Genomic DNA, 21,202 nt, shown 5'->3' with positions numbered 1-21,202 from the left:
CACCCTGAGCTCCCGTCCCCCCACCCTGACTTCAGTAACCCCCACCCTGAGCTCCTATCTGACCCTAAACATCATTTTCAGCCCCACATCTCTCACCTTGTGGCCAGACAGGAATAGCTGCCCATTCTCCCAAATCTATCAGTATATGGGGAGCCCTGCTGTGTTATAACTGGGACACAGCATTCTCCTATTCAAAGCCCTTAAGGGCTCCCCAAACACCACAGCGTCGGTTCTCAATGCTCATCTCGTGGTGGCTTCCCAATTCCACTCCTGGTACACCCTTCCCTCCCACTGTGCAGCTGCTCTGACCACCAGCAGGCCCCTCCTGGTCCACAGCCCAACCACTCTGCTTCTGCCTGAAACCCGCTCCTCCTTTCTAACCATCCAGCCCGCAGCTCAGAGTCCCAGTTCCTCGGGTCAGGATGGCTGGCACTGGACAGCTAGGCCACCTGCTAAGATGTGTGGAAATTCTTCTAGGGGGAATATGGGCAGCCACAGCTACAGGACCACGGGCTTGAGGCCAAGGAGGGCTGGATCAGCTGAAGCACAAAAGGGGGACATGGACAGAGCTTCCCAAAGACAGGGAATATAAGGAAAACAAATCCATATCCAGAAAGACGGGGAGGGAGGGGCTGGTCTTGTGGCTCAGCAAACTGACCTGCCACCTGCAGGGTCTCACCTGTTCTATTTCCAATGTAACTTCATGCTAATATGCCTGAGAGACAGCAGATCATGGCCCAAATCCTTGGCCCCTGCCACTGCTGTGAGAGCCTGCAGTTCCAGGCTGCTGACACTGGCCTGGCCTCATCCTGGCCATTGTGGCCACCTGGGAATGGGACCAGTAGATCAGAGAGCTCCTACAGTCTCTACCCGTCCTTCTGTCATGTAAGACAAAATACAGAGAGATGGGAAAAATCGGACATAAGAAAATACCCGAGGAAATCATGACCAAGAATTGTTTGAGTCTGAAAGAAGTCACAAACAGAAAAAAAAAAAGGCTGGACACACACAAATGAAACTGTTCTCAGGCACTCCATAATCAAACCATCAGGATCCCAATATGAAAAGGGAAATCTTCAAAGCAGAGAACAGATGAATGACAATGACAGCTGACTTCTGTATGAAATTATGGGAGGCAGGGGACGATAGAACAAGATCTTTAAAAAAAACCAAGAGAGAAATTGATCTGCCTAAAATTGTACATTCAATGAAAAATAACTTAAAAGTGAGGATGAGGGCCCAGCGCAGTGGCCTACCAGCTAAAATCCTCACCTTGAACGTGCTGAGATCCCATATGGATGCCGGTTCTAATCCTGACAGCCCCACTTCTCATCCAGCTCCCTGCTTGTGGCCTAGGGGGAAAGCAGTGGAGGACGGCCCAAAGCCTTAGGACCCTGCACCCACGTGGGAGATCTGGAAGAAGCTCCTGGATCCTGGCTTTGGATCGGTGCAGCACCAGCAGTTGTGGACATTTGGGGAGTGAATCAGCAGATGATATGTTTTCCTCTCTGTCTCTCCTTCTCTCTGTATATCTGACTTTGCAATAAAATTAAAATAAATCTTTTTTTTTTTAGAGTGAGGATGAGAGGGCCCGGTGCCATGGCCTAGCAGCTAAGGTCCTGCCTTGAATGCGCCAGGATCCCATATGGGTGCCGGTTCTAACCCTGGCAGCTCCACTTTCGATCCAGCTCCCTGCTTGTGGCCTGGGCAAGCAGTTGAGGCCCAAAGTCTTGGGGCTCTGCACCCGTGTGGGGGACCTGGAACAGCTCCTGGATCCTGGCTTCAGACTGGCACAGCACTAGCTGTTACAAATCATTGGACGGAGGATCTTCCTCTCTGTCTCTCCTCCTCTCTGTATATCTGCCTTTCCAATAAAAATAAAATAAATCTTAAAAAAAATAAAGTGAGGATCAGAAAACATTTGCAAAAATAGAGCATCAGAGAATTAATCAGCAGCAAATTCTCACTCTAGGTAACACAACAGCTCTTAAGGCAGACGGCAACAGAGCCACAGCAGAATGAAGAATGAATACCACAAAAACAGTGAAGACACAGGAATTATTGCTTGACGATTGCATAAACAACAAGCACAATGACCAGGAAGGTTTACTACACATAGAAGTAACAGAGACAGCAAAAATGAGCAATAAGGAGGCTGGCGCCCTGGCCTAGTGGATCAAGTACTGCTGGTGGCCCTGACGTCCCCGAGTCCTGGTTCATGTCCCCGACGCCCCGCTTCTGATCCAGCCCCTGCTAGTGAGTCTGGGAAAGCAGTGGAGGATGGACCAAGTAGGGCCCCTGCCCTCACGTGGGAGACTTCTCTCAGTCTCTAACTCTGCCTTTCAAGTAAGTAAATTTTTTAAATTAACAATTAAATAAGTAAGAGAACGTGTGGAGCTAAACATCAGAAGGCTTCAGCATTGGAATTTCTAAGTAGAGACCAGCATTGTGGCGTAGCAGCCCAAGCCATGGTCTGCGACATCCGCATCCCATATGGGCACTGGTTCAATTCCCAGCAGGGCACTTCCCTGCTAACGCACCTGGGGGAGCAGCAGATGTTCCAAGCGCCCGGGCCCCTGCCACCCGCACGGAGATCTGGACCGAGTTGCTGGCTCCTGGCTGTGGCCTAACCCCACCCTGGCTGTTACGACCACTAAGGAAGTGAACCAGCAAATGGTAGAGCTCTCGCTCTCTTCCAAACAAATGAAAATAAATCAGTGAAGCTTCAAACAAGAGAGAGAGTGGCTATGATTAAATGCAAAGAACTCAACAACACCCTGCAGACTCGGAGGCGTCCTCAGGTCACCTGGGCAGCACATCCTGGGGTTCTTACGGGCCAAGCACTGCCCACAGAAGTGGCTGGGAAAGCAGAGGGACTACAGCCGGGCTTCTGATCCCAGATCCACACCTGCAGGACCGGGGCTGGCCCTGCCTCATCAACAGGTCGCTTGGAACACTTCTGCCCCGAACACAAAGCATGATATTCCATTCCATGCCCACAGTGGACACACCCCAGGGGAGCCTTGAGTCTCACCCACCGCACAACCCTGGCAAGTCACTCCTCCTCGGACCACCTGAGTCGGCAGGCGGGTGTGGGAATGGCGGAGGGTTTGGGGGATGGGACAGCAGCAGTTACACTCACCATACCTGGAGGCCGGGGCCTGGCAGCCGCTTCTCCTGGTCCCCTGCTCCAATGGGGCTTCCCTGCAGGCCACTGGATGCAGCCACAGCCATGGAACCAACACCACATCCGGAATTCTCCACACCTGAGCAGGGACCCACCGGCCCTGCAGCTGGAGCTGCTGTCTCCTCCTTGGGCGGCCCGTGGGCTCTGGCCATCAGCGGCCCCGAGGGTGGAGCGGCCTGGACTTCTTTGTCCACAGCATGCACTCTGCTCTCCACTCTCCCCGTCGCCTCTTGGAACGGCTCCCCTTCCCCCACCAAACGTTGCACAGCGTCCGGGCCCGCCCTGGCGGCCACGTCTGCCTCCAGGACGTGGAGCCTGCTCAGGAGGAGCTGGGTCATGCCATCCACCCTCTGGGTCAGCTCCTTGTAGCTGGCCCTGAGCCCCGAGAGGAGCGCCTCCAGCCCCTGATTCTGCAGGACCGCTCGCTCGGCAGCACCCAGATGCTCCTTCAGTTTTGCGTTTTCCTCCTCCAGCTCTAGGATCTTGCAGTAACTCTTGCTGTTGCAGTCTTCCAGGTCAGAAATGACCTGCAGGCACTGGGCCAACTCTCCCTGCAGGCGTGTGGCATCCCCCTGCAGCACGCTGTGAGGCTCCACGAGGCTGGCGAGGCCTGTTGCATCGCTCGCTCTCTGCTCTTCCAGCACGCACAGCTTGCCCTGGCCCCCTTGAAGCTTGGTGTTATAGTGAAAAGCCAGGCTCCTGATTGACTTTAGTCTAGGGAGCAGCTGGTGCAGCTGATACCTCATCCTCTTCAGGGCCCTGCAGGGCAGCGACTGCCAGTGGCCCCCAAACCCCGAGGGCCCTTCTGGAGGATGTGAGCTTGCTTCCTCCCAGCCAGACACTGGAGCTAGACCCGCAGCCTGTCCCTGTTTAACAAGGCCACTGCCCTCCTGGGGTTTTGCTTCGTTGGCACAAACTTCCAAATGTTTGTTTCCAAAAACCTGGGGCAAATCGGGCCTGGCAGTGAAACTCCCAGTCTCTCTGCAAGCCGGAGGCGCCGCCTGCTCAGGCTGCAGGAGGGCCAGCTGCTGGAAGCACGCCTCCAGCTCCTGCTCCAGTTCTTCCAGCTCAAGGGTGAACCTGTGGTGGCCTTGGCCAGCAGCCCATGGACCATGCCTGTTGGCAGAGGTAACTGATCTGGGCCACGACAGTGAGTTGCGCTTTCCCCCAGACGAAGCCCCCAGGCCTTCCCAGTCCTCAGGGTCAACCTCCTCGGGGATGTACCCTTCCTGACATGGCACCCCTGGCTCCTGTCCCTCCTCCCAGCAACGGTCTTTACACAGAAGCGGCATACTTGCAGACCTCAGCAGCTGCCCCAGCCCACACTCTCCCCTGCACCTGGCTGCTCTCTCCTGCCCTCTGGGCCCAGGCTCTCCTGTCCCAGCACGACCAGCCAAGGGCGTTGCTGTCTCTTCCAAGGACAGCCCCCCTTGGACACCCCACCCACCATTGCCGGCTCCTTCCCTCCCCTGCAGGGGTACAGAAGCCTCACCCTGCAGAAGAGGTACTGGGCACCCCTGCCAAGGCTGGGTCTTGCCCTGCACGCCCTCAAGGACTCCAAGCCCACTCCCCAAGGTCATGGCCTCCTGGCTTCCCTGACCCAGCTGCAACTCACTGCCGGGAGCTCCATCGGTCGTCTCCGCAGCCCTCCTCCGGGCCTCCTCCGCCTCTGTCCTTGTCTCAGTGGCCCCTCCTCCCCAGGCCCAAGCATCTCTGGGGAACACACGCTCGGACGCATGTGAGGACTCCTGGCAGAGGTGAAGATCCTGGCTCGCAGTCCGGGGACGGGCCCAGCCAGGGTGTCTGCTGACTTGAGCCGCACAGGGGTGCCCGGTGCCCAGCCCTTCCTCAGTGTGAAGTTCCGGGGGAGGTTGTAGGAGCAGCAGCAGGGGAGCGGGGTCCCCAGTTGACTCCCCGAGAGGCCATGTGACAGTCTGCACCAGGACCGAGGGCTGCTGGGCCGGGTTGGCTGGGAGGCTCTCTGACATCCAGGCCAGGTCCACGGGGGGGAGAGACCCTGGGGGGCCGCCGCACACCAGGAGAAAGCTGTGTTCATCCAAATCAGGCTCAGCCAGAGGAACCTGCGGGAAGCAGAGTGGGTGTGAAGCAGCCCCACCCAGCCCATGACCTCACCTCCCGCCGTTCCTGTGCTCGCTCACCCTGTGGCACCTGCTCCCCGCTCTTGCCCACAGGCCACGGCTGCCCCCAACTCTGCCCAGAAGATGGCCTCGTCCAGAGCCCTTGCAGCTCCTTCCTCCCAGAGCAGCTCTGCAGCTCTGCCACTCACACCTCTCCTCTCCTGCAGCACCGTCTGTCCCCATCAGTCATCCTCGCGTGGCCACATCCACGTTGTGCAGTGGTCCTGCAGCCTCACACCCTCACGGTGCAGTAGCCAGCAGCACGTGGCGAAGCTGGCATGTGTGCAGTGGGACAGGCGGCCGCTGGGCTCGTGAGCGCCCTCTCGTGGCCGAAGCTGACCCAAGGCACAGGAGGTGTTGCCTGGCTATTTCTGAAAAGATTTGTATTACTAACTATGCCATCTGTGCATCCATACAGGAAGGACATGAGCTGGGCGACCTAGGGGCCTCTCGGACGGGGTGTGGGATAGGCATGGGAGCCTGGCTCCCACTGTCAGCCCTCACTGCTGCTCCTGGCGCCCCAGGGCCTTGGCAGTACCTGGAGGGCTGGGCAATGGGAGACATACTCTCACACCCCTCAGCCCCTGCTCCATGTCCTGCTGCTGCCCACACCCTTCACGCACTTGGTGCTGTGCACACAGTGGAGCTGACAGGACCTGGCTGCCACCCTGCCTGCTCTGAGGCCCTGGGCCTCACCTGTTCGCAGCCCATAGGGGCTCCTGGCAGCTTGCCCACAGTCCCTGGGCCTGGCAACAGCACACGGGGGTCTAGTCCAGCCCCGATGCAGCCCCCCACACAGGACCCCTCCGTAGGCCTGGGAAGCAACGTGAACCCAGGGATTAAAGACACTTCCAGGAACAGGAGCATGCTTGCCACTAGCCACACCATCTGCCAGTAGGGGACAAAACCACAGCCTCGGGGCTCCCGCCTCTCCCAAAGGTGGCTTTGAGGGTCCCAGCTCTCCGTCAGCGTGGGCGGGTTCCAGAGGGATGTGGCTTCCAGACCCCAGGCAGATACTGAACTCCCAAAGCGCTCTGTTAACCATCGATGCCTTCATGTTCACAGTCAATGGGTTAAATCTAGGTGGAGCCTGGACCCTGGGAAGGTGTCTGAGGATGGGCCTCCAGGGAGGGACCAGATCCCATCAGGGTGCTGGGCTGAAGCCCCACAACAGGGCGGACATGTGGGCAAGGAGGAGCCTCCTGTCCACTTCCTGCCCATCTCGGTGTGCGTTCTCGTTCTCCTCTCTCTCTCCTCTCTCTCTTCTTCCTGTCCCTTGCTGCTCCCCACCCCTCTCCACTTCCCAGCTACCACGTGGTCCCTCATCGGCCATGTCCTGCCAACCCACCATCCTATTCAGATTTCAGGCTAAAGCATTGCCCCGTCTGGGACCAAGAGCCTCCAGCTGGTGCACAGAGAGAAGCCTCACTCCCCCCGCCTTCCCTCCCTAAGTGGCTGCTCTCACTCTTGGAGACAAACACAGAGCTGCCACATACAGTCTGAGGCTTGAAGACACTCCACACCCATGTCCCCACGGAGCGGGGGACCCAGGCCACTCTACCAACCACAAAGCCCAAGGGCAGGCACAGTCCACAAACCCTGTCACAGCCTCAGCATCCTTGTCTATTCAACAGGTGCACCTTTTCCCACACGCCCAGCCCTGCACAACTGGCAAGGGGAAGGGCAAACTGATGCATTAGTTCCAGCCCAGACTGGGGTTGACCTGGCAGCGGGCTCCAGAGGGGCGTGGGCAGTGGCTACAGCATAGAGATTCCATGCACATGGTCTCCAAGCTGTGCTGGGCCAGAGCTCCACTGCCCACAGCTGCCCCACTGGACACCACAGCTCTGAGTCTGAGCTGGACAGACAAGGTTCACGCTGGGCACAGGTGGGGCACAGAGCTCTCAGCTCCAGTGGCCTTGTCCTTCCAGGTACAGGCGGTCAGATAGGGTGTGAGCGAGGACACAACACCTTCTGGTCACCACAGGGTCCCCTCTGAGAAGACTGGTCCCTCTTGCCGCCCTGTTCCCAGGCTATGTCAGGTGATCAAGGGTGCCAGTCTCCATCTCCAGCTGAGCCAGAACAGCCGTGTGAGACCCTGAAGCAAGGGCTCAGCCTTTCTGCATCACTGGGACATCAAGAAGATGAAGTGAGTCCACCTGTGGTCAGCAGGTGGTGCCCCTACCCCTCTGCACCACGGCCCCCATGCACCTGTGGGGGCTGCTTGTCCAGGCATGCCATCGCTCTGGCCTTGGCTGCTGCAGAGGCCCAGCAGCTCCTCCCCAGGTGGGGGAAGCAGGGCACCCTGGACAAGGCCCAGGGATCCCTGGAGGGAGATAAAGCATTCAGAAGAGCCGTGAGTGCCAGCGGAAGCCGTGACTGGGAGTTCCTCTCTCACCCTCCCCAGTAGGATGTTGGACCATCTCAGGTCAGCAAGGCCCAAATGCTGCAGCCGGCTACCTTGGACAGTGCCCCTTTCCCTGGGCCCTCAGAGACACCCCTCCCTGCCAACCCACCCACGGGGGGCTGCAGGCTGGGCATTCCAGGGTCCCAGTATCCCATATCTCCATGTTCTCCCAGGGACCCCTGCCTGACTGCCCTGGCTCTCCACCAGGCTGGAGCCTCTTCGCACTGTCCACACCCCTATCCGTTAGAGGACCTTGAAGAGGGTTGACAGAGGGATGGGCACGGAGCACCTGCTGGAGGCAGAGCTTGGAGGCATGCTCGGCCATTGAGTTGACACACACTTGCTAACACCTGACCAGGAGCAGGTGCTATTCCAGAAGGCCACAGGTGCAGGCTGGTCCCCGCCTACCCTCAGCCCCAGCCTCCTGCCTCCCGTGCATCCTCTCCGCTGCCAGTAAGGCATCCTGCCAGACCTCACACCTGCAAGACCCCTCTCGGCTCTGGCAGGCTCCCAGAGCCCCTCGAACGCTGGAGGTCACCCACAGGCTGCCACAGCCAACCAGATCTCTTGGTCTGCCTGTCTGCCCTCAGCAGCTCCCTGCCACCCGCCCCCCCCCCCGCCCCCCGCAGTCCCCTCTGCAGTCAGCTTGGCTGCCCTCTGCCTGCCTCTGTGCTTCTACATATGTCCTTCCTGGGCCTGGCTGACACATTCTGAGCCTGCTGCCTGCTGGGCAAAGCCTCCCAGCATGTGGCTCTAGGCTGCTCCCTTCCCTGCAGCACTCAGACAGCAAGGGCCTAGGCTGCTAGCCCCGGAGCTTCCCCCTGTCCTGCAGAGCAAGCCCAGCTAAGCCTCCCACTTCTCTGCCTGTGCTCCTGGAGTAGACCTCTTGCCACCTGCCTCAGGGCCCGGCACACACAGCGGGGCAGCCTTGACCTCATTCCTGCACTCACGACCCTGCTGGCTGCCCCCTCTGGGCTCAGTGTAAAGGTGACATCGTAACCAGTGTCCCCAGGGGTAGGTCCCAGGCATACATCCTCGTGCCCAGCAGTGAGACCACCCGGCTACAAGCTGTGCCACAGCGGTTTCTGCTCCCAGACCAGGGGCCTCAGTCCTGCCCACACCAGAGTCACCCAGAAGCTCAGACAGCCAGCCCAGTGCCTTGACCCAAACCAATGGAACCACACAGCCAGGGCAGCAGCATTCTGTCCTGACGGGCACCTGTCTGTGGCTGGCCCGAAGCCCGCACCCTTCCCCCTGCTCCTGCTGTATGCTTTCCTGCCTGAAGTCACCCCAGGAGCAAGGTGGAGAAGAGGACATACAAGAAGACAAAAACAAACAAACAAACCAGAAACAAGAGGCGCTGGAGCTGGGGGTGTCCACATCTCCCACGGGTCGAAGGCCACTGTCGCCCACCCTCCACGGCGAACCCCACCTGGAGCCTATGTGGACACTCCGGCCTCAGGTCAATCCAACATGCTGAGCATGTCACACACAGGGCCGACAGCTGGGGACCCTGGCGCGGGTACACACAGGTCCTGGCCTCGCAGGGGTGACACAGGTGAACGATGCTGAAACAGTCACTGCCCCCCGTCCGGCTTGTTCCCCCTTCCCCTTCACAAGGCCCAGAGAGGGAGAGCAGCCTGTGCGAGGTCACACAGCAAGCCACGAGAGCCAGGAGCCCAGCCAAGAATCTCTCTCCTTCCCATCCCACACTCTGCCTGTCCATAGGGAGCACCCATCGCACACTCAGGGGAAAGCACGGGGCTGTGTGTGCTTGGGCATCGTGGTGACCTGCCATCCACGGCCCCTCCCACTCAGGACCCTCACTGAAACACCCTCCCATGCCCTCAGCCCCGCCCCCACCTCAGTCAAGGTCTGTCCTGCTGGTGACCCATTCCTCCGGGGACCCGGACCCTGAGCAAGTGCTCAAAGACAATCAGAAATGGGGTAACCTCCTGGCACAGCCTGGGGGTCGGGGGGAGAGCCTGGGGCGGATCCTGGGGGGAGAGCTGAGCCGCCCTACATGGGCCGAAACCCTGCCTCAGTAACCCTAACTGAGCAGCAACTAGCACTAGACTCAGGCAGCACCCACATCCCCAGGCTGGACCGGTGCTCCCCCCCCAGGGTTCACGGCTCAGCTTCCGGCCTTGCAGTAACAAGGCCATCCCTGCAGCCAGAGGCTTCCATTTCGCACGGTCAGTGGGGAGCAAACCCCTTTCTGCTTGCCCATCAAGTTCCTCACCAAGTCCCCCACAGGCAGTACAGGGCACTCTACCCAGGACTCCACAGCGGCGACGGTGGTCGTGACGATGATGGGGCGGAGACTGACCGTGGTCGGCTGCTCAGGAGGCACCAGGCCAGGCACCTTCTGTGCCAACTTTGTCACCAAAGCATTGATCACTACTATTGTCAGCCCAGTACTGACTCCATTGGGAGCACCAAGGCCCCAACACTTCAGCGGCTTGCCTGGAGCAGCAGAGCTAGGCCAGGTCTCCCTCGAGGGTGCCCACTTACACCTGAGCTGGGAGCATCACCCCACCCCGCTACCGGTGTTTAAGGAGAACATTTGCATCCCAGAGGTTCCAAACAGGCAACTCGCACTTCCTGTGTGGCTCAGCTGGTGCCAGGCGCACTGGCTGGGGACACAGCAGGTAGCAGATCTTGGCTGCACATCAGCCTGAGAAGTCTGTCCCCAGACAAAGGCAAGCTGAAACATGACACCAACGTGCCATATGGGGAGAGTGGGACTCCATTACTGCCCCGAGTGGGCAATCTACACACACACACACACAGCCAGCTCGAAGGTCAAACTGTCACCAGGGGGCACTCGTGGAGGGATTACTGCCAGTCCAGTTGGAGCCCAGTGTCCAGCTTCTCTCTGCACCTGCCAAGGGCTGAAGCAGCCCAGGGACCCTCACTAGGAGCCGACTGGAGGCACTGCCCAACCTTGGGCTTCCAGCCCGGAGGGCTGCAGGGCTTGGAGCTCTTGCGGTGGTCTCTAGCTGTCGCAGCCCCAGAAGGCAGAGGAAGGGGACCAGAAACACAGACCACCTCACAAGTGCACACCGAGGGGCAGGAGTATACAAGTGGGCAGCACTCCAGCTGCCCCAGACCGCTGCGCACCAAACCGCAGCTTCACTGGCACCTGTGGCCAAGGACCCTCCCTGGCACTCTCTGTGTGCCTTCGGAGGGTACAGCCCTGCCCGCTCGCTCTCCAGGCTGAGGACCAAAGGGGCTGGCACATAGCAGGTGCCTCCTGACCGTTAGTGCTCACTCTAGGTCTCCAGCAATCAGCCCAAAGAAACAGCAGGTAGCAGAACATACGGGATAGATGGAGGGTCTTAAGCCAAGGAAAATTACAGAAAGAATTCCAAAAGACACAAGGATGCACAATTTATTTACCAAATAATTACAAGGCAGCGGGGTAGGCATGAGGGCACCATGGTTGAAATGCCTGCTTTAAGTGCCCATACCCTATGGCTAAGTGCCAGGCTTCGAGGCCTGGCCACTCCACGCCTGAGCCAGCTTTCTCTCAGCTCCCAGGAGGTAACAAGCAGATGGCCCCTCAAGGGCTTGGGTCCCCGCCACCCACAGAGGAGACCCGGACAACGCTCCGGGCTCCTGACTTCCTCCTGGACTGTCCTGCCTGTCGTGGGCATCGGGGCAGGGGGTGAACCAGCAGATGGGAAATCTCTCTCTCTGGAAAAAGTCATGAGGTGCCAGTGCTAGAGGCGCACCTTGCTTTCATGCCAGCACAAGGGAAGGGGCGGGGACAGGAAATGCAGAGTGCAGGGCAAGGCAGTCGCCCTGAGAGAACAAGGAGAGTCCCAGGGCCAGTTTGCTCAGGAAAGATCACCCGAGCCTGAGGGGAACTGGGTGCTTTTCCTTGTGACAGGCACTCTTCTCCAAGCTAAGGCTGTGCATGGATGCTTTTTTTCCTTTAGGTGCAAATCAGCCCACGGGGAGAAGCAGAACCCAGGTGGCCCTGGGGAGGCTGGGCTCAGGTTTTATGAGCCAGGACACCAGGGGACAATGCTGTGCAGACACACTTCTAATCCTGGCCAAATGTCAATTCTGACCCTCAACAGCTATGCTAGACACTGCCTCATGCGCACATGGAGGTTGCGGCAGTACCTGCCCTCACAGCCACCTCATGCAGAAAGTAAAATGACATCTTTCAAAGCACTCAGGAAGATAGCAAGCACATGACAGGAAGATATTACCCCTAAGTGGAGGACCGATCCGGGTCATCTAGCTGGCCACATCAAGACCCATGCAGGGACCCAATGGCAGGTGCTTCCTGGGTGCTTCTGCCATGGACCCTGCCCTGGACACTGCAAGCTACACAGGGGGGACAGCCAGGAAGGACTTTGGGGACCTGCAGCCCTGGCTAGATGCTAAAGGGGCAGAGGGACACAGGGTGGCAGGTGTGCTGTCCGCTGGACGAGGACAGGAGGACAGAGGCTGGGGTACACAAGAAGCTGGGGGGCTGCAGGTGGGCAGAGCCCACAGTGGAATCCCCTGAGTGGCAGCACTAACAGACCTGTGACCAGGCCATGCGGGTGGACTCCCCCACCAGATGGAACTGTAGCTCATGGAAAGGGGGGGGGGCACAGGCCCTGGTCACTCCCCCTCTACCATCTACCTATGGAAGGACACAGGGGGCAGAGTCATCTGCGAATGATGACATTCCAGGGCCAGGGCCTTGAACCTGGGGCTCCTGGCCACACAAGAAACCTCTGCAGTTACAAAGCTGCCCCTTCCGGGTCAGGGTGGCCTGGATGTGCCAGGATCACAGACACCGGCTGGTTTGGTCAGCAAGTGGGCAGCAGGTGCAGAGGTGGCTGCGATGGGAAGGGGAGAGGATGGGCAGATGGCGCAACCGTGGGTACACAGGCGGGTAGGGAGGTAGATGTGAAACTGAACGGGTAGGTGAGGCTGTGTGCCTGGATGGGCAGGTGTGGAGAAATGGAGGAGGGACTTATTGGCCACGTGGCTGGCTGCACCGGAAAGTGAGAAGAAAGGCACGCACCACTCCTACCCCTGGCCCTGGCCACTTACCAGGCTACCGCCCCAGACAGGGGCTGCCTGGGCGCCGAGCTGCTCTCGCAGGCTCTGGTTCTGCTGGGCGAGGTCCTCGACGCGGCCCTGCAGCCCGATCTCCGACAGCTGCAGCCCAAACACGCAGCATCGCAGCTCCTCCAGCTGCGCGCGGAGCCGGCACTCGGTGGTACGCTGCGCCCGCAGCCGGCGCGCCGCCTCCTCCCGTTCCTGCTCCGCCCTGGCCTGCAAAGCGCGCAGCTCAGCCGCCAGCGCCGCTGCTTCCTCCGCAGTTCCCGTTGTCGCGTGGGCCGGAACCAGGGCCTGGGGGCTGCCCCGGGTGACGGACGCTGGGGCTCCGACATCCAGCTGGGCCAGCAGGCGACCCGCAGCGCGACAGAGGCGCCGCACGTCCCGCTCCAGCCGCTTCACCTGCGCCCGCAGGACGCGCTCCTGCTGGCGTACCAGACCCAGCTGGCGTCTCTGGGTCCGCCGGCAGCGTTCCAAGGCCACCGCCTGCTGCCCCAGCAGCTCGTCCTTGCGCCGCAGCCGCTCCCGCAGCCGCCGGGCGGTGCTCTCCTGCTCCCGGACCTATAAGTTGGCGGGGAGGAGGGGTCAGGAAGGATTCCCCCACGCAGTCGCAGTGGCTCTGGTCGTAAACACTTCCATATTGCACACACGATGCATTTTTCCATCAACTTTTTTTTGCATCAAAATATTACTTTTCTCGCTAGCTGGAGGGTTATGGGGACATCCCCTTAAATTCTGCAGTTGACACGCCGCTCCCATACTGGGCCTGTACACCCACCAGACCCCTGGGTCCTTGGAAGGGAAGTACAGCAGGCAAGACAGGCAGCAACAAGCACGGTGTGGGGCGTCCATCCAGGTGTTTGCAAAGAGCAGCTGCCAGAGACTCCAGCCTCACCACTCACCCAGAATCAGCTGTCAGGGCCACCTGGCAGCAGCCTGGCTCTTGCCTCTGCAGGCACCCTTGGAAATAATTTGGGGAGGGGTCACCCGGCAGCCCCTTTCTTCTGCCTCAGCCTTTTGTCCCGTCCCATGGGGCCACCGGCCTGTGTCCATTCTCACGCTGGTCTCACTCCCCTCCCTTGGCTGTGAGCCAGCCAGCCTGCGGGCGCACCCCAACACCCTACACCCCAGCATGCAAAATTTCTTGCTTTTCCAAAATAGCTCAGGCCAGTAGGTGCAGCCACCTCCAGGTCAAGCATTGTTTGGGGTTGCTGTGGGCAGACCCCCCCCAAGAAGGAGCAGGTTCCTAGGGTGGGAGGGAGAGGTTTGGGGAACACTGAGCCCGGGGCACTGGGAAGCAGATGACCACCTGGGGGCCAAACTCTTGGAAGCAAGCCTACCCTAGCCTGACAGCACAGTGTGCTTACTGGGTGCACCATGGCCCCCACTGGTGGGCATGCACAGATGCCTGGGGGACCCCGGGCCCCAAGCCACACACATGGGGCCTAGGAGCCTTGTTCGTGAACTCCTGCAAAACCTCTTTTCAAAACACAGATGTCTCTCGTGGATTTAGGATCGGAGGTTGGGTTTTGGGTAGTAGTGGGGGGGGCGCTTATGCAAGCCCTCCCCTGCCTCCATCACCACATCTCTGAACTTTCGCCCCTCAGCTAGAAATGGGGCTTGGCGACAGGGCCCTCCCAGCACACACATCACTGTCGGTGATAAACGGGCACGCGGGACTGAGAGCTCCCTAGCCTGCAGACACAGCTGCCTCTGTGCCTGGTCTGCCACAGCACACCTTTTCCAGATACTTCGTAAGGACCCCCTCCCAACCCGGTGCATGAAATTTAGGGTTTTTGTCCTGCCAAAAATAGTTACATTCCTATTCTGTGTTCCATGAATTTGAACAAATTCCCTTCATATAGAGGGCTATACTCAAAAACTCTTCCAGAACTTTCCCCAGAGGGCGCCTGTCCCTGGTGGTGGGGACTCACGCCCCACGGCTCTTACCCTCTCGGGACCATCCCAGTGGGAGTTTTCACACCTCCTGCGCCTGCCGGGATCCAGTGCGGATGGGGGACGGGCCTGGCCGTCCCCTGGGGCACCTCAGAGGCTCACTGCATTCTCCTTGGCCTCTTCCTCCCCCACCACTCTTAACAGTGACTCACTGCATTCTCCTTGGCCTCTTCCTCCCCACCCCCACTCTTAACAGTGACTAGTGTCCCCCCAGCTCCCCAGGGACTTCTTACCATAAAGAACATATGTGGCACCCCAGCTCCTGGCATTCACACCCACCCATAGCACCCCACAGTGCGGGCGAGGCCGTCTCTAGCCCCCTGATCTCCACATGAGTTGTGCCCCGAGTCCCACCACCAGATGCAGTTCCCATCCCACTGGCTGGCAGGGTGCAACCTGCAGCCTGAACCTCGCCCGCCCCGACCTCCCCCAGCCCATGCTCTGAATGTCCACCATCCCTGAGCCGGGAGCCACCAGAGACCTGAGCGCACCGCGGGCAGCTGCCTCTGCTCTGCGACGGCTCTCCTCCCTCCGAGACGCTGTACTCCCAACGCGGACAGTGTGGGCAAAACGCCCCCACCCCTAACTGTGAGGGCGCCGCACTGTCAGCTCACTGACCCTCACGGCCACGCAGGGCAGGGCTCAATATCACATTATTCCCATTGCATGGAGACCATTGCTACCGAAAACCACACAGCGAGTAATTGGCAAAGCTATGGCCCGGTTCCAGGGGCCACCCCTTGACCACTCTGGGGACCTCTCTAACTGCCCCCAGGCTCCTTCATGTCTCTGTCCCCAGCCATTAGAATGCTGTCCATAACACAGCCAGGTGACCCCGAACCATCCCCCACAGCCCGCGTCCCATCGCCTGCAGCTGGCCTCTCCTTCCCTCCTGCCCACTCTCCCTCTGCCCTTCTGGCAGGTTCATCCACACCTCCTCCACACTTCTGTTCCCTGGGCCCAGCATACCGTTCCCCATACAGTCCAACTCACCTGGACCCACTCCTGGCCCCACCTGCTAGTGCCCGCACAGGGGTCCCAGCCCTCCCGCCCGCTGCAGTGCTTGCACCTGCTTCCTGGCTGTCCCAGCCCCCGTCTGCAGGAGAGCTCCCTGGGGACAGGTCTGCACAGCTCCTCCTGTCTTGGCCCTGGTCCACCTCAGGCACAGAGTCCACTACAACGACCCTCTGGTGAGAGCTCCCAGCAATGCTCTCCCACCAGCCCTGCCCCAGGGCATCCCAAAGGAGACTAGGGAGGAGCGCAAGAAAGGGTGAAGCCAAGGCCACTCCCTGTACCCTTGGAAGGGGTCCCCCCAGGCCTGCCTTACACTGACCGCACATGTCCCCACCCAAGCAGGAAGAAGAGAGAATGCTGTACCCGGCCGGCCAGCTCTGTCTGTAGCGCCTGCAGCGTCTCCCGGGTGCGGAGCGAGGCACTTCTCTCCCGGACCACGCGGGCACCGAGCTGGTCCAGCTTCTGCAGGAGCCTCCTCTCTGACAGCTCCAGCTCCTGAATTCTGCAATGTGGGAAACAGCAGGGGGCACAGGTTCAGGGCCTGGGCATTAGGAGGCATGGGCTCGGGCTGGGATCAGAACACATAGATGTGGTAGGTAGGGGAGGGTGCAACGTGGGTGGACCCACTCTGCCTCCTCTGGTGTCACGACAGTGGAGCATCCCACCCACAGATGCTCTCACCCTGAAAGCAGTCACCTGCATTCTGAAAAGACTGGCTGAGAGCGACTAAGCTGAGCCACTGAGTAGGACCGTCTGTGCACTGGCCCACCTCATCGCATGGCCAGCCTGCAGGTGACCCCAACCACACGCAGGTATCGGAATCCAAGAGGTCAGGTGAGACAGGGGAAGCCCCCAGCTGGAAGTGGATGGCTTTCACAGAGCTCAACTGCAAGGAGACCCACGCAGGATGGAGGTAGAAAGCCTGAGAGGAAGTGGGACCACAGCTCCCACCAGAAGCAGAGTGAACACAGAGGCTTGCCTGTCCCTGCCTGGGTCCTGGAGCCGCCGCCCTTGCCTGGAAGATGGGAGCCCATGGCACCCCTGTGACATTCTCTGCCTGGCTGCTGGCCCCCATCTGAGCGCCCACTGGCAGACTGGCCAGGACACTCTCTGCTCCCGGGGCAATACCCTAGCTTTTCCTCCAGATCCTGCCATCCAGCCGACCTCGGGGCCCTCCTTGGACTAGCCCACCCCTGGGACCCTCACTTCTGTGTTCCTGTGTGAGCAGAGAGGCCACAGGGTGCAGCTCAGCGCAAGCCTGTAAAGGTGAGCTGCAGTACCGGTCAGCCCAGAAGGGAGGGGCGGGGAGAGCTCTGCTGTGTGCATGGCCTCAGACTGTCCCAGCTGGCCCAGAGCAGCTGCCCCTGGGGTCTCCATGAGGAGGGCTGGGGACCTGCAGGCTGGCTGTGACATTTTCTCTGTTTCTGGAAAGAAAATCTCTCCTTCATCTGTGGGACACAGGAAGAGGGGCCTACACTTGACGTTGGCCCTCTGCCACACCTATGCGAGGCTAGGAAGGACTCAGCCCAAGTGGGTGAATCCCGGCCCCCACCCCACCAAGGAGTCCCAGGCCCAGCCCCTGGAGCCCAGGGCTGTAGAGGTGATTGAGTCAAGGGCCTGGCAATGGGGCTATTCCCGGGCCACCCACGGGGCGCGGGGTGGGGGATCCTCTGCAGCCACAGTATCCTCACAGACAGGAACAAGGTGCAGCAGTGCTGGCCTCTAAGATGCAGGGAGAGCCAGGGGCCAGGGACACAGACGCCACCACAGCCACTCGACAGAGCACAGCCCCAGCCACACCTTGATGCCAGCTCCTGAGCATGCCAACCCCATAAGGCTCATCTCTGACTTGCATCATAGGGCCATCCACCTCGTATCATTCCAAGCCACCAGGTTTGTGATTGTCTGTTGCCACTGGAAACCGAGGCACACACAATTACCAAATGGACTGTGAAGGTCACGCTTCCCTGAGGAATGACCAGTTGCCACAACAGCCACCTGCAGAAGTGTGAGGAGCGCTCTGCCTCGGGAGACTCCCTTGGGGCAGCAGGTGCACCTGCCCAGGACGGCCACTTCCCCACTGCCCAGCGGACTGCCTGGATGCAGGTCCCAGCTGCCCCTGTGTGGATAGATAGGCTCAGCCACTCTGCATGACCTGTTCTGTAAGTGCTGGTGATAACACTACATTACAGTGGGTAACTGCCATGCAGTGTGGCACCGAGCACGTGGCCGTGCATTTAGCTGGATTCAGGTTGGAAGCGAACATGCATGACGCCGCCTGTGGAGCAGTGGGGGTGGGCTGTCCTCCCCCATCTCTGATGAGCCGCTGTGTTCTTTGTAGATTTAAGATTTGCACTGGTGGACGCTGCCATGGGAGGGAGTCCGAGGGGCAGTACAACCTGGCAGCCTGCCCCAGCTAGGCCAGCCCTTTCGGAGACGAGCCTGCAGCCTGTGGCCTGTGCCAGGGTTGCACAGCAGAGTCTGGCTTCAGCTCTTGGCAGCCCCGGATGAACGGGCTCAGGCCTGTTTCCTTGCAAGTGCAGCTGATACGAGCCCACCCACGCATGAGAGCACGTGGGATGCGGACAGGGGAGGGAGCCCAACTCCATGCCAGCTGCCTCTCCTCTTTCACCCCTGCCACAAATCCAGCACCCCCGTGTTACACACACCTCTGCCCCCACGCACCCCTGTCCTGCAGGCTGGGGCTCCCATCAGCAAAGACAGTAGCTCAACATGGTCAAGAACAACCTCAGGGGAGCCCAGCACAGAGGCCCCCTCCTGGCCGCCTCCATGGCTCTCCCAGTGGAGGGGCACCCCACCCCACCGCCCCGGGACCTGGTTGGCCTGGTCAGTCTCTGGAGGAAGAGTTAACTGTGCCAACAGGTGCACATTGCCCAGCTGTTCCTGCCTCAAGCGTTCAACATCCAGGGCTCAGTCACTAGCAGGGCTGATCTCTCCCAAACCCCCACCTGCAGGCCTAAGCCAGGACCGCAGCAGGTGGCCAAGCAGGGCCCTGACCGCAGGGGACTACATCCTTCTAAGAAGGGGCTCTCAGGCAGAGGGGTGGCCACACGGAGACATAGGGAGTGCTCAGGGTAGAGCTGATGGAAGGTCTCGCCTCCTCTCCAGGAGAAAGCGTGGGTTTGGAGAAATGAACTGGATCCTGTGTCCAACCCTGGGACCCTGCCAGCTGCAGCATCAAGGAAACCCCACAGAGATCAGCAAACATAGAAGGCGTGCTCCAGCGATCACAGCCACGCTCCAAGATCTCAGGTGTGTCTCCACAGCCTGGGTAAGCCACTTGAAAGGCACTTATGTGCAGGAGCCGGAGGAGCCAGGGTCAAGGCCACCAGCAGGTGTCGAGCCCCAGGGGATGCTACAGTCAGAGCAGAGGAGACCAGGGTTCCAGCCCCTCCCTCCCTGTCAGGCTTCCCACGACTAGACCCTGGTGAAGCAGAGAACAAAGAAGCCTGGGAAAGCTCAGGGGCCGGGCCCACGGGAGCCGAGCAGGAAGGACCAGGGTGTCAGCAGCGGCATCTATGTCCACCTGGATTTGCCAGCTCCCACGATCACAGCACACCAGGCTGTGCAGGTGCACACACAGAGTTCTGGCAGTACAATTACCTGCTCCTCAGCACAGACTCCAACTCATCCATGTCTGTGTCCCCAGCTGCCCACGGCTTCTGCTCGGAGGACTGCTCCTCAGGCACGGCCATGTCGGGGCAACCAGCTGCTGTCTCTGAAAGGCAACCTTGCCCCTCGCCAGTGCCCTCCGCGTCCTGGAACACCCAGTGTGTGTGGACCTTCACAGTGACTGTGTCAAAGCCCTCACCACTGGGCGTCTGGACCACGTAGCTGAAGCTCTTCTCAGTCGGACCTCTGGCCGTGGCTGGCTCCATCCCGCAGGTATCGTGTGGGGCGCAGCTCTGATGAAGTGAATTTACAGCATGGACCGGAGATGTGGAGGTGGCCACAGGAAAACACAGAAAAATCCTCCGAGGAGGCTCGGGGCTGGTGGATTATTCATGAGCAGTGCCTCGGTGTCCCTCGCACGAAGGCCATGCAATATGCATGAACGCCTCTCGTCTTGCAGGCCGGCCTGCCCAGGCTCCCTGCAGCAAGAAGACAGAAATCCCACTTGGAATTAAATGCCCCATGAGGCAGACAAGGAGGAAGGGCTCCGGGAGAGGCAACCAGAATGTTGCCATCCTCTGCAGTTAAAGCTGCCTGGGTGTCCTCCCTGCAGTGAGCTGTGTCCCAAACTTCCTTGAGCCCAGACCCTGCTCATGGAGGACTCGGGCCTAGACGAAAGGCCTGGGAAGTGAAGCTGCCTGGGGCACCACTTGTGCCCCAGGGTCCTCCCATGCCTGACTGATTCTGATTCTCCCCAGGGTCCTAAGAAGGGAGCATTTATGGGTCCATTTCACAGATGGTAAGGCTGACACTTGAGCAGGTGGAAGGGTCCTGCACAGTCAGGACACATTTCTGAGTGTGACCTGGAATTATGGAGCCTGAAGCCCAGAAGAGGCTGAGGCTCGGAAATCCCAGGAGAAAGGACTTTCAGATGGGCACCTGTGGGCGTGGACCTACTGGGGCAGGAGCATGGCAGGTGACAGGAACAGAGGGACTGAGCCAGTGGGCACAGGGAAGGGGAACTGGGGCTCCCGAAGGTGCAGACCATATCCATGCAGGTCTCAAAGGCTTCAGTGTCTGTCCGCTGGACAGCGGGGTGACCCCAGGGCCAGCCAGACCAGGAGGCATGGAGAGGACAGGTGCCACAGGCGGGCCAGGGCGGAGCGACATACAGACGGGCACGAGCTGGAAATGGGTGCTCACAGCACCTTGGTGAAGCTGGGAGCATTGGAAGGAAGCTGTGAAGTTCCTGCCTCAGCCCTGAGCAGTCGGCCCCAGTGTCGGGGGCGGGTGGGGGTGGTCCCAGGCCCTTCCCCCCAGGCACCCAAGCCCACACATGCTCCAGTGCCTTCTGTCATAGGCTGTGTCTGCACTCGGCCTCTCCCCCAGGCTTCAGGTCTCCTCCAGGTATGGAGTCACTTGTAGCCCGGTCACCTCCATGGTACTCCAGGATACCTTTCACGAGGCGCGGGCTGCACAGACGCTGGCGCATGCGCTGTGCTGCTCAGGAAATCACGCCAAGACAAAGCGGAGGGGCCGGCAGAGTGGTGCAGGGGGTTCCACCGCCGCCACCGGAGACGCCCATATGCCGTAGCAGTCCCACTTCGTTCCCCATCCACCCATTGCACGCACACACCCTGGGAGGCAGCAGGTGAAGCTCTACAGATGTGGGGTTTCTCCCACCCGAGTGGGAGACCCAGGTGGAGTCTGGGCTGCTGACTTCAGCCAGGCGCATGTGGGGAGGGAACTAGCACTCCCTGTCTCGTTCTGCCTCTCAAATAAGCAGAGTTTGAAAGG

The 21,202-nt window shown here is 59.9% G+C and overlaps 1 protein-coding gene across 1 annotated transcript in view; it reads right to left on the bottom strand.

The window, feature by feature from the left end:
* CUNH4orf50 (chromosome unknown C4orf50 homolog) overlaps positions 1-19,671 on the bottom strand; it is a 29,869-nt gene extending 10,198 nt beyond the window's left edge. Inside the window, exons 1-5 of the mRNA XM_040966313.1 lie at positions 19,397-19,671; positions 16,136-16,274; positions 12,794-13,363; positions 5,010-5,268; positions 3,148-4,277 (exon numbers count right to left, since the gene is read on the bottom strand). Coding sequence (XP_040822247.1) covers positions 3,148-4,277; positions 5,010-5,268; positions 12,794-13,363; positions 16,136-16,274; positions 19,397-19,671 — 2,373 coding nt within the window. The remainder of the gene's footprint in view (positions 1-3,147; positions 4,278-5,009; positions 5,269-12,793; positions 13,364-16,135; positions 16,275-19,396) is intronic.
* Between the last annotated feature and the right edge of the window lie 1,531 nt (positions 19,672-21,202).

Source organism: Ochotona curzoniae, unplaced genomic scaffold (assembly GCF_017591425.1).
Source record: "Ochotona curzoniae isolate NIBS_2020 unplaced genomic scaffold, NIBS_Ocur_1.0 scaffold_4505, whole genome shotgun sequence".
In the NCBI taxonomy this organism is placed as follows: Eukaryota; Metazoa; Chordata; class Mammalia; order Lagomorpha; family Ochotonidae; genus Ochotona; species Ochotona curzoniae.
The sequence above is the reverse complement of the archived record's forward strand: the minus strand, read 5'-3'. Positions and strand labels throughout refer to the sequence as shown.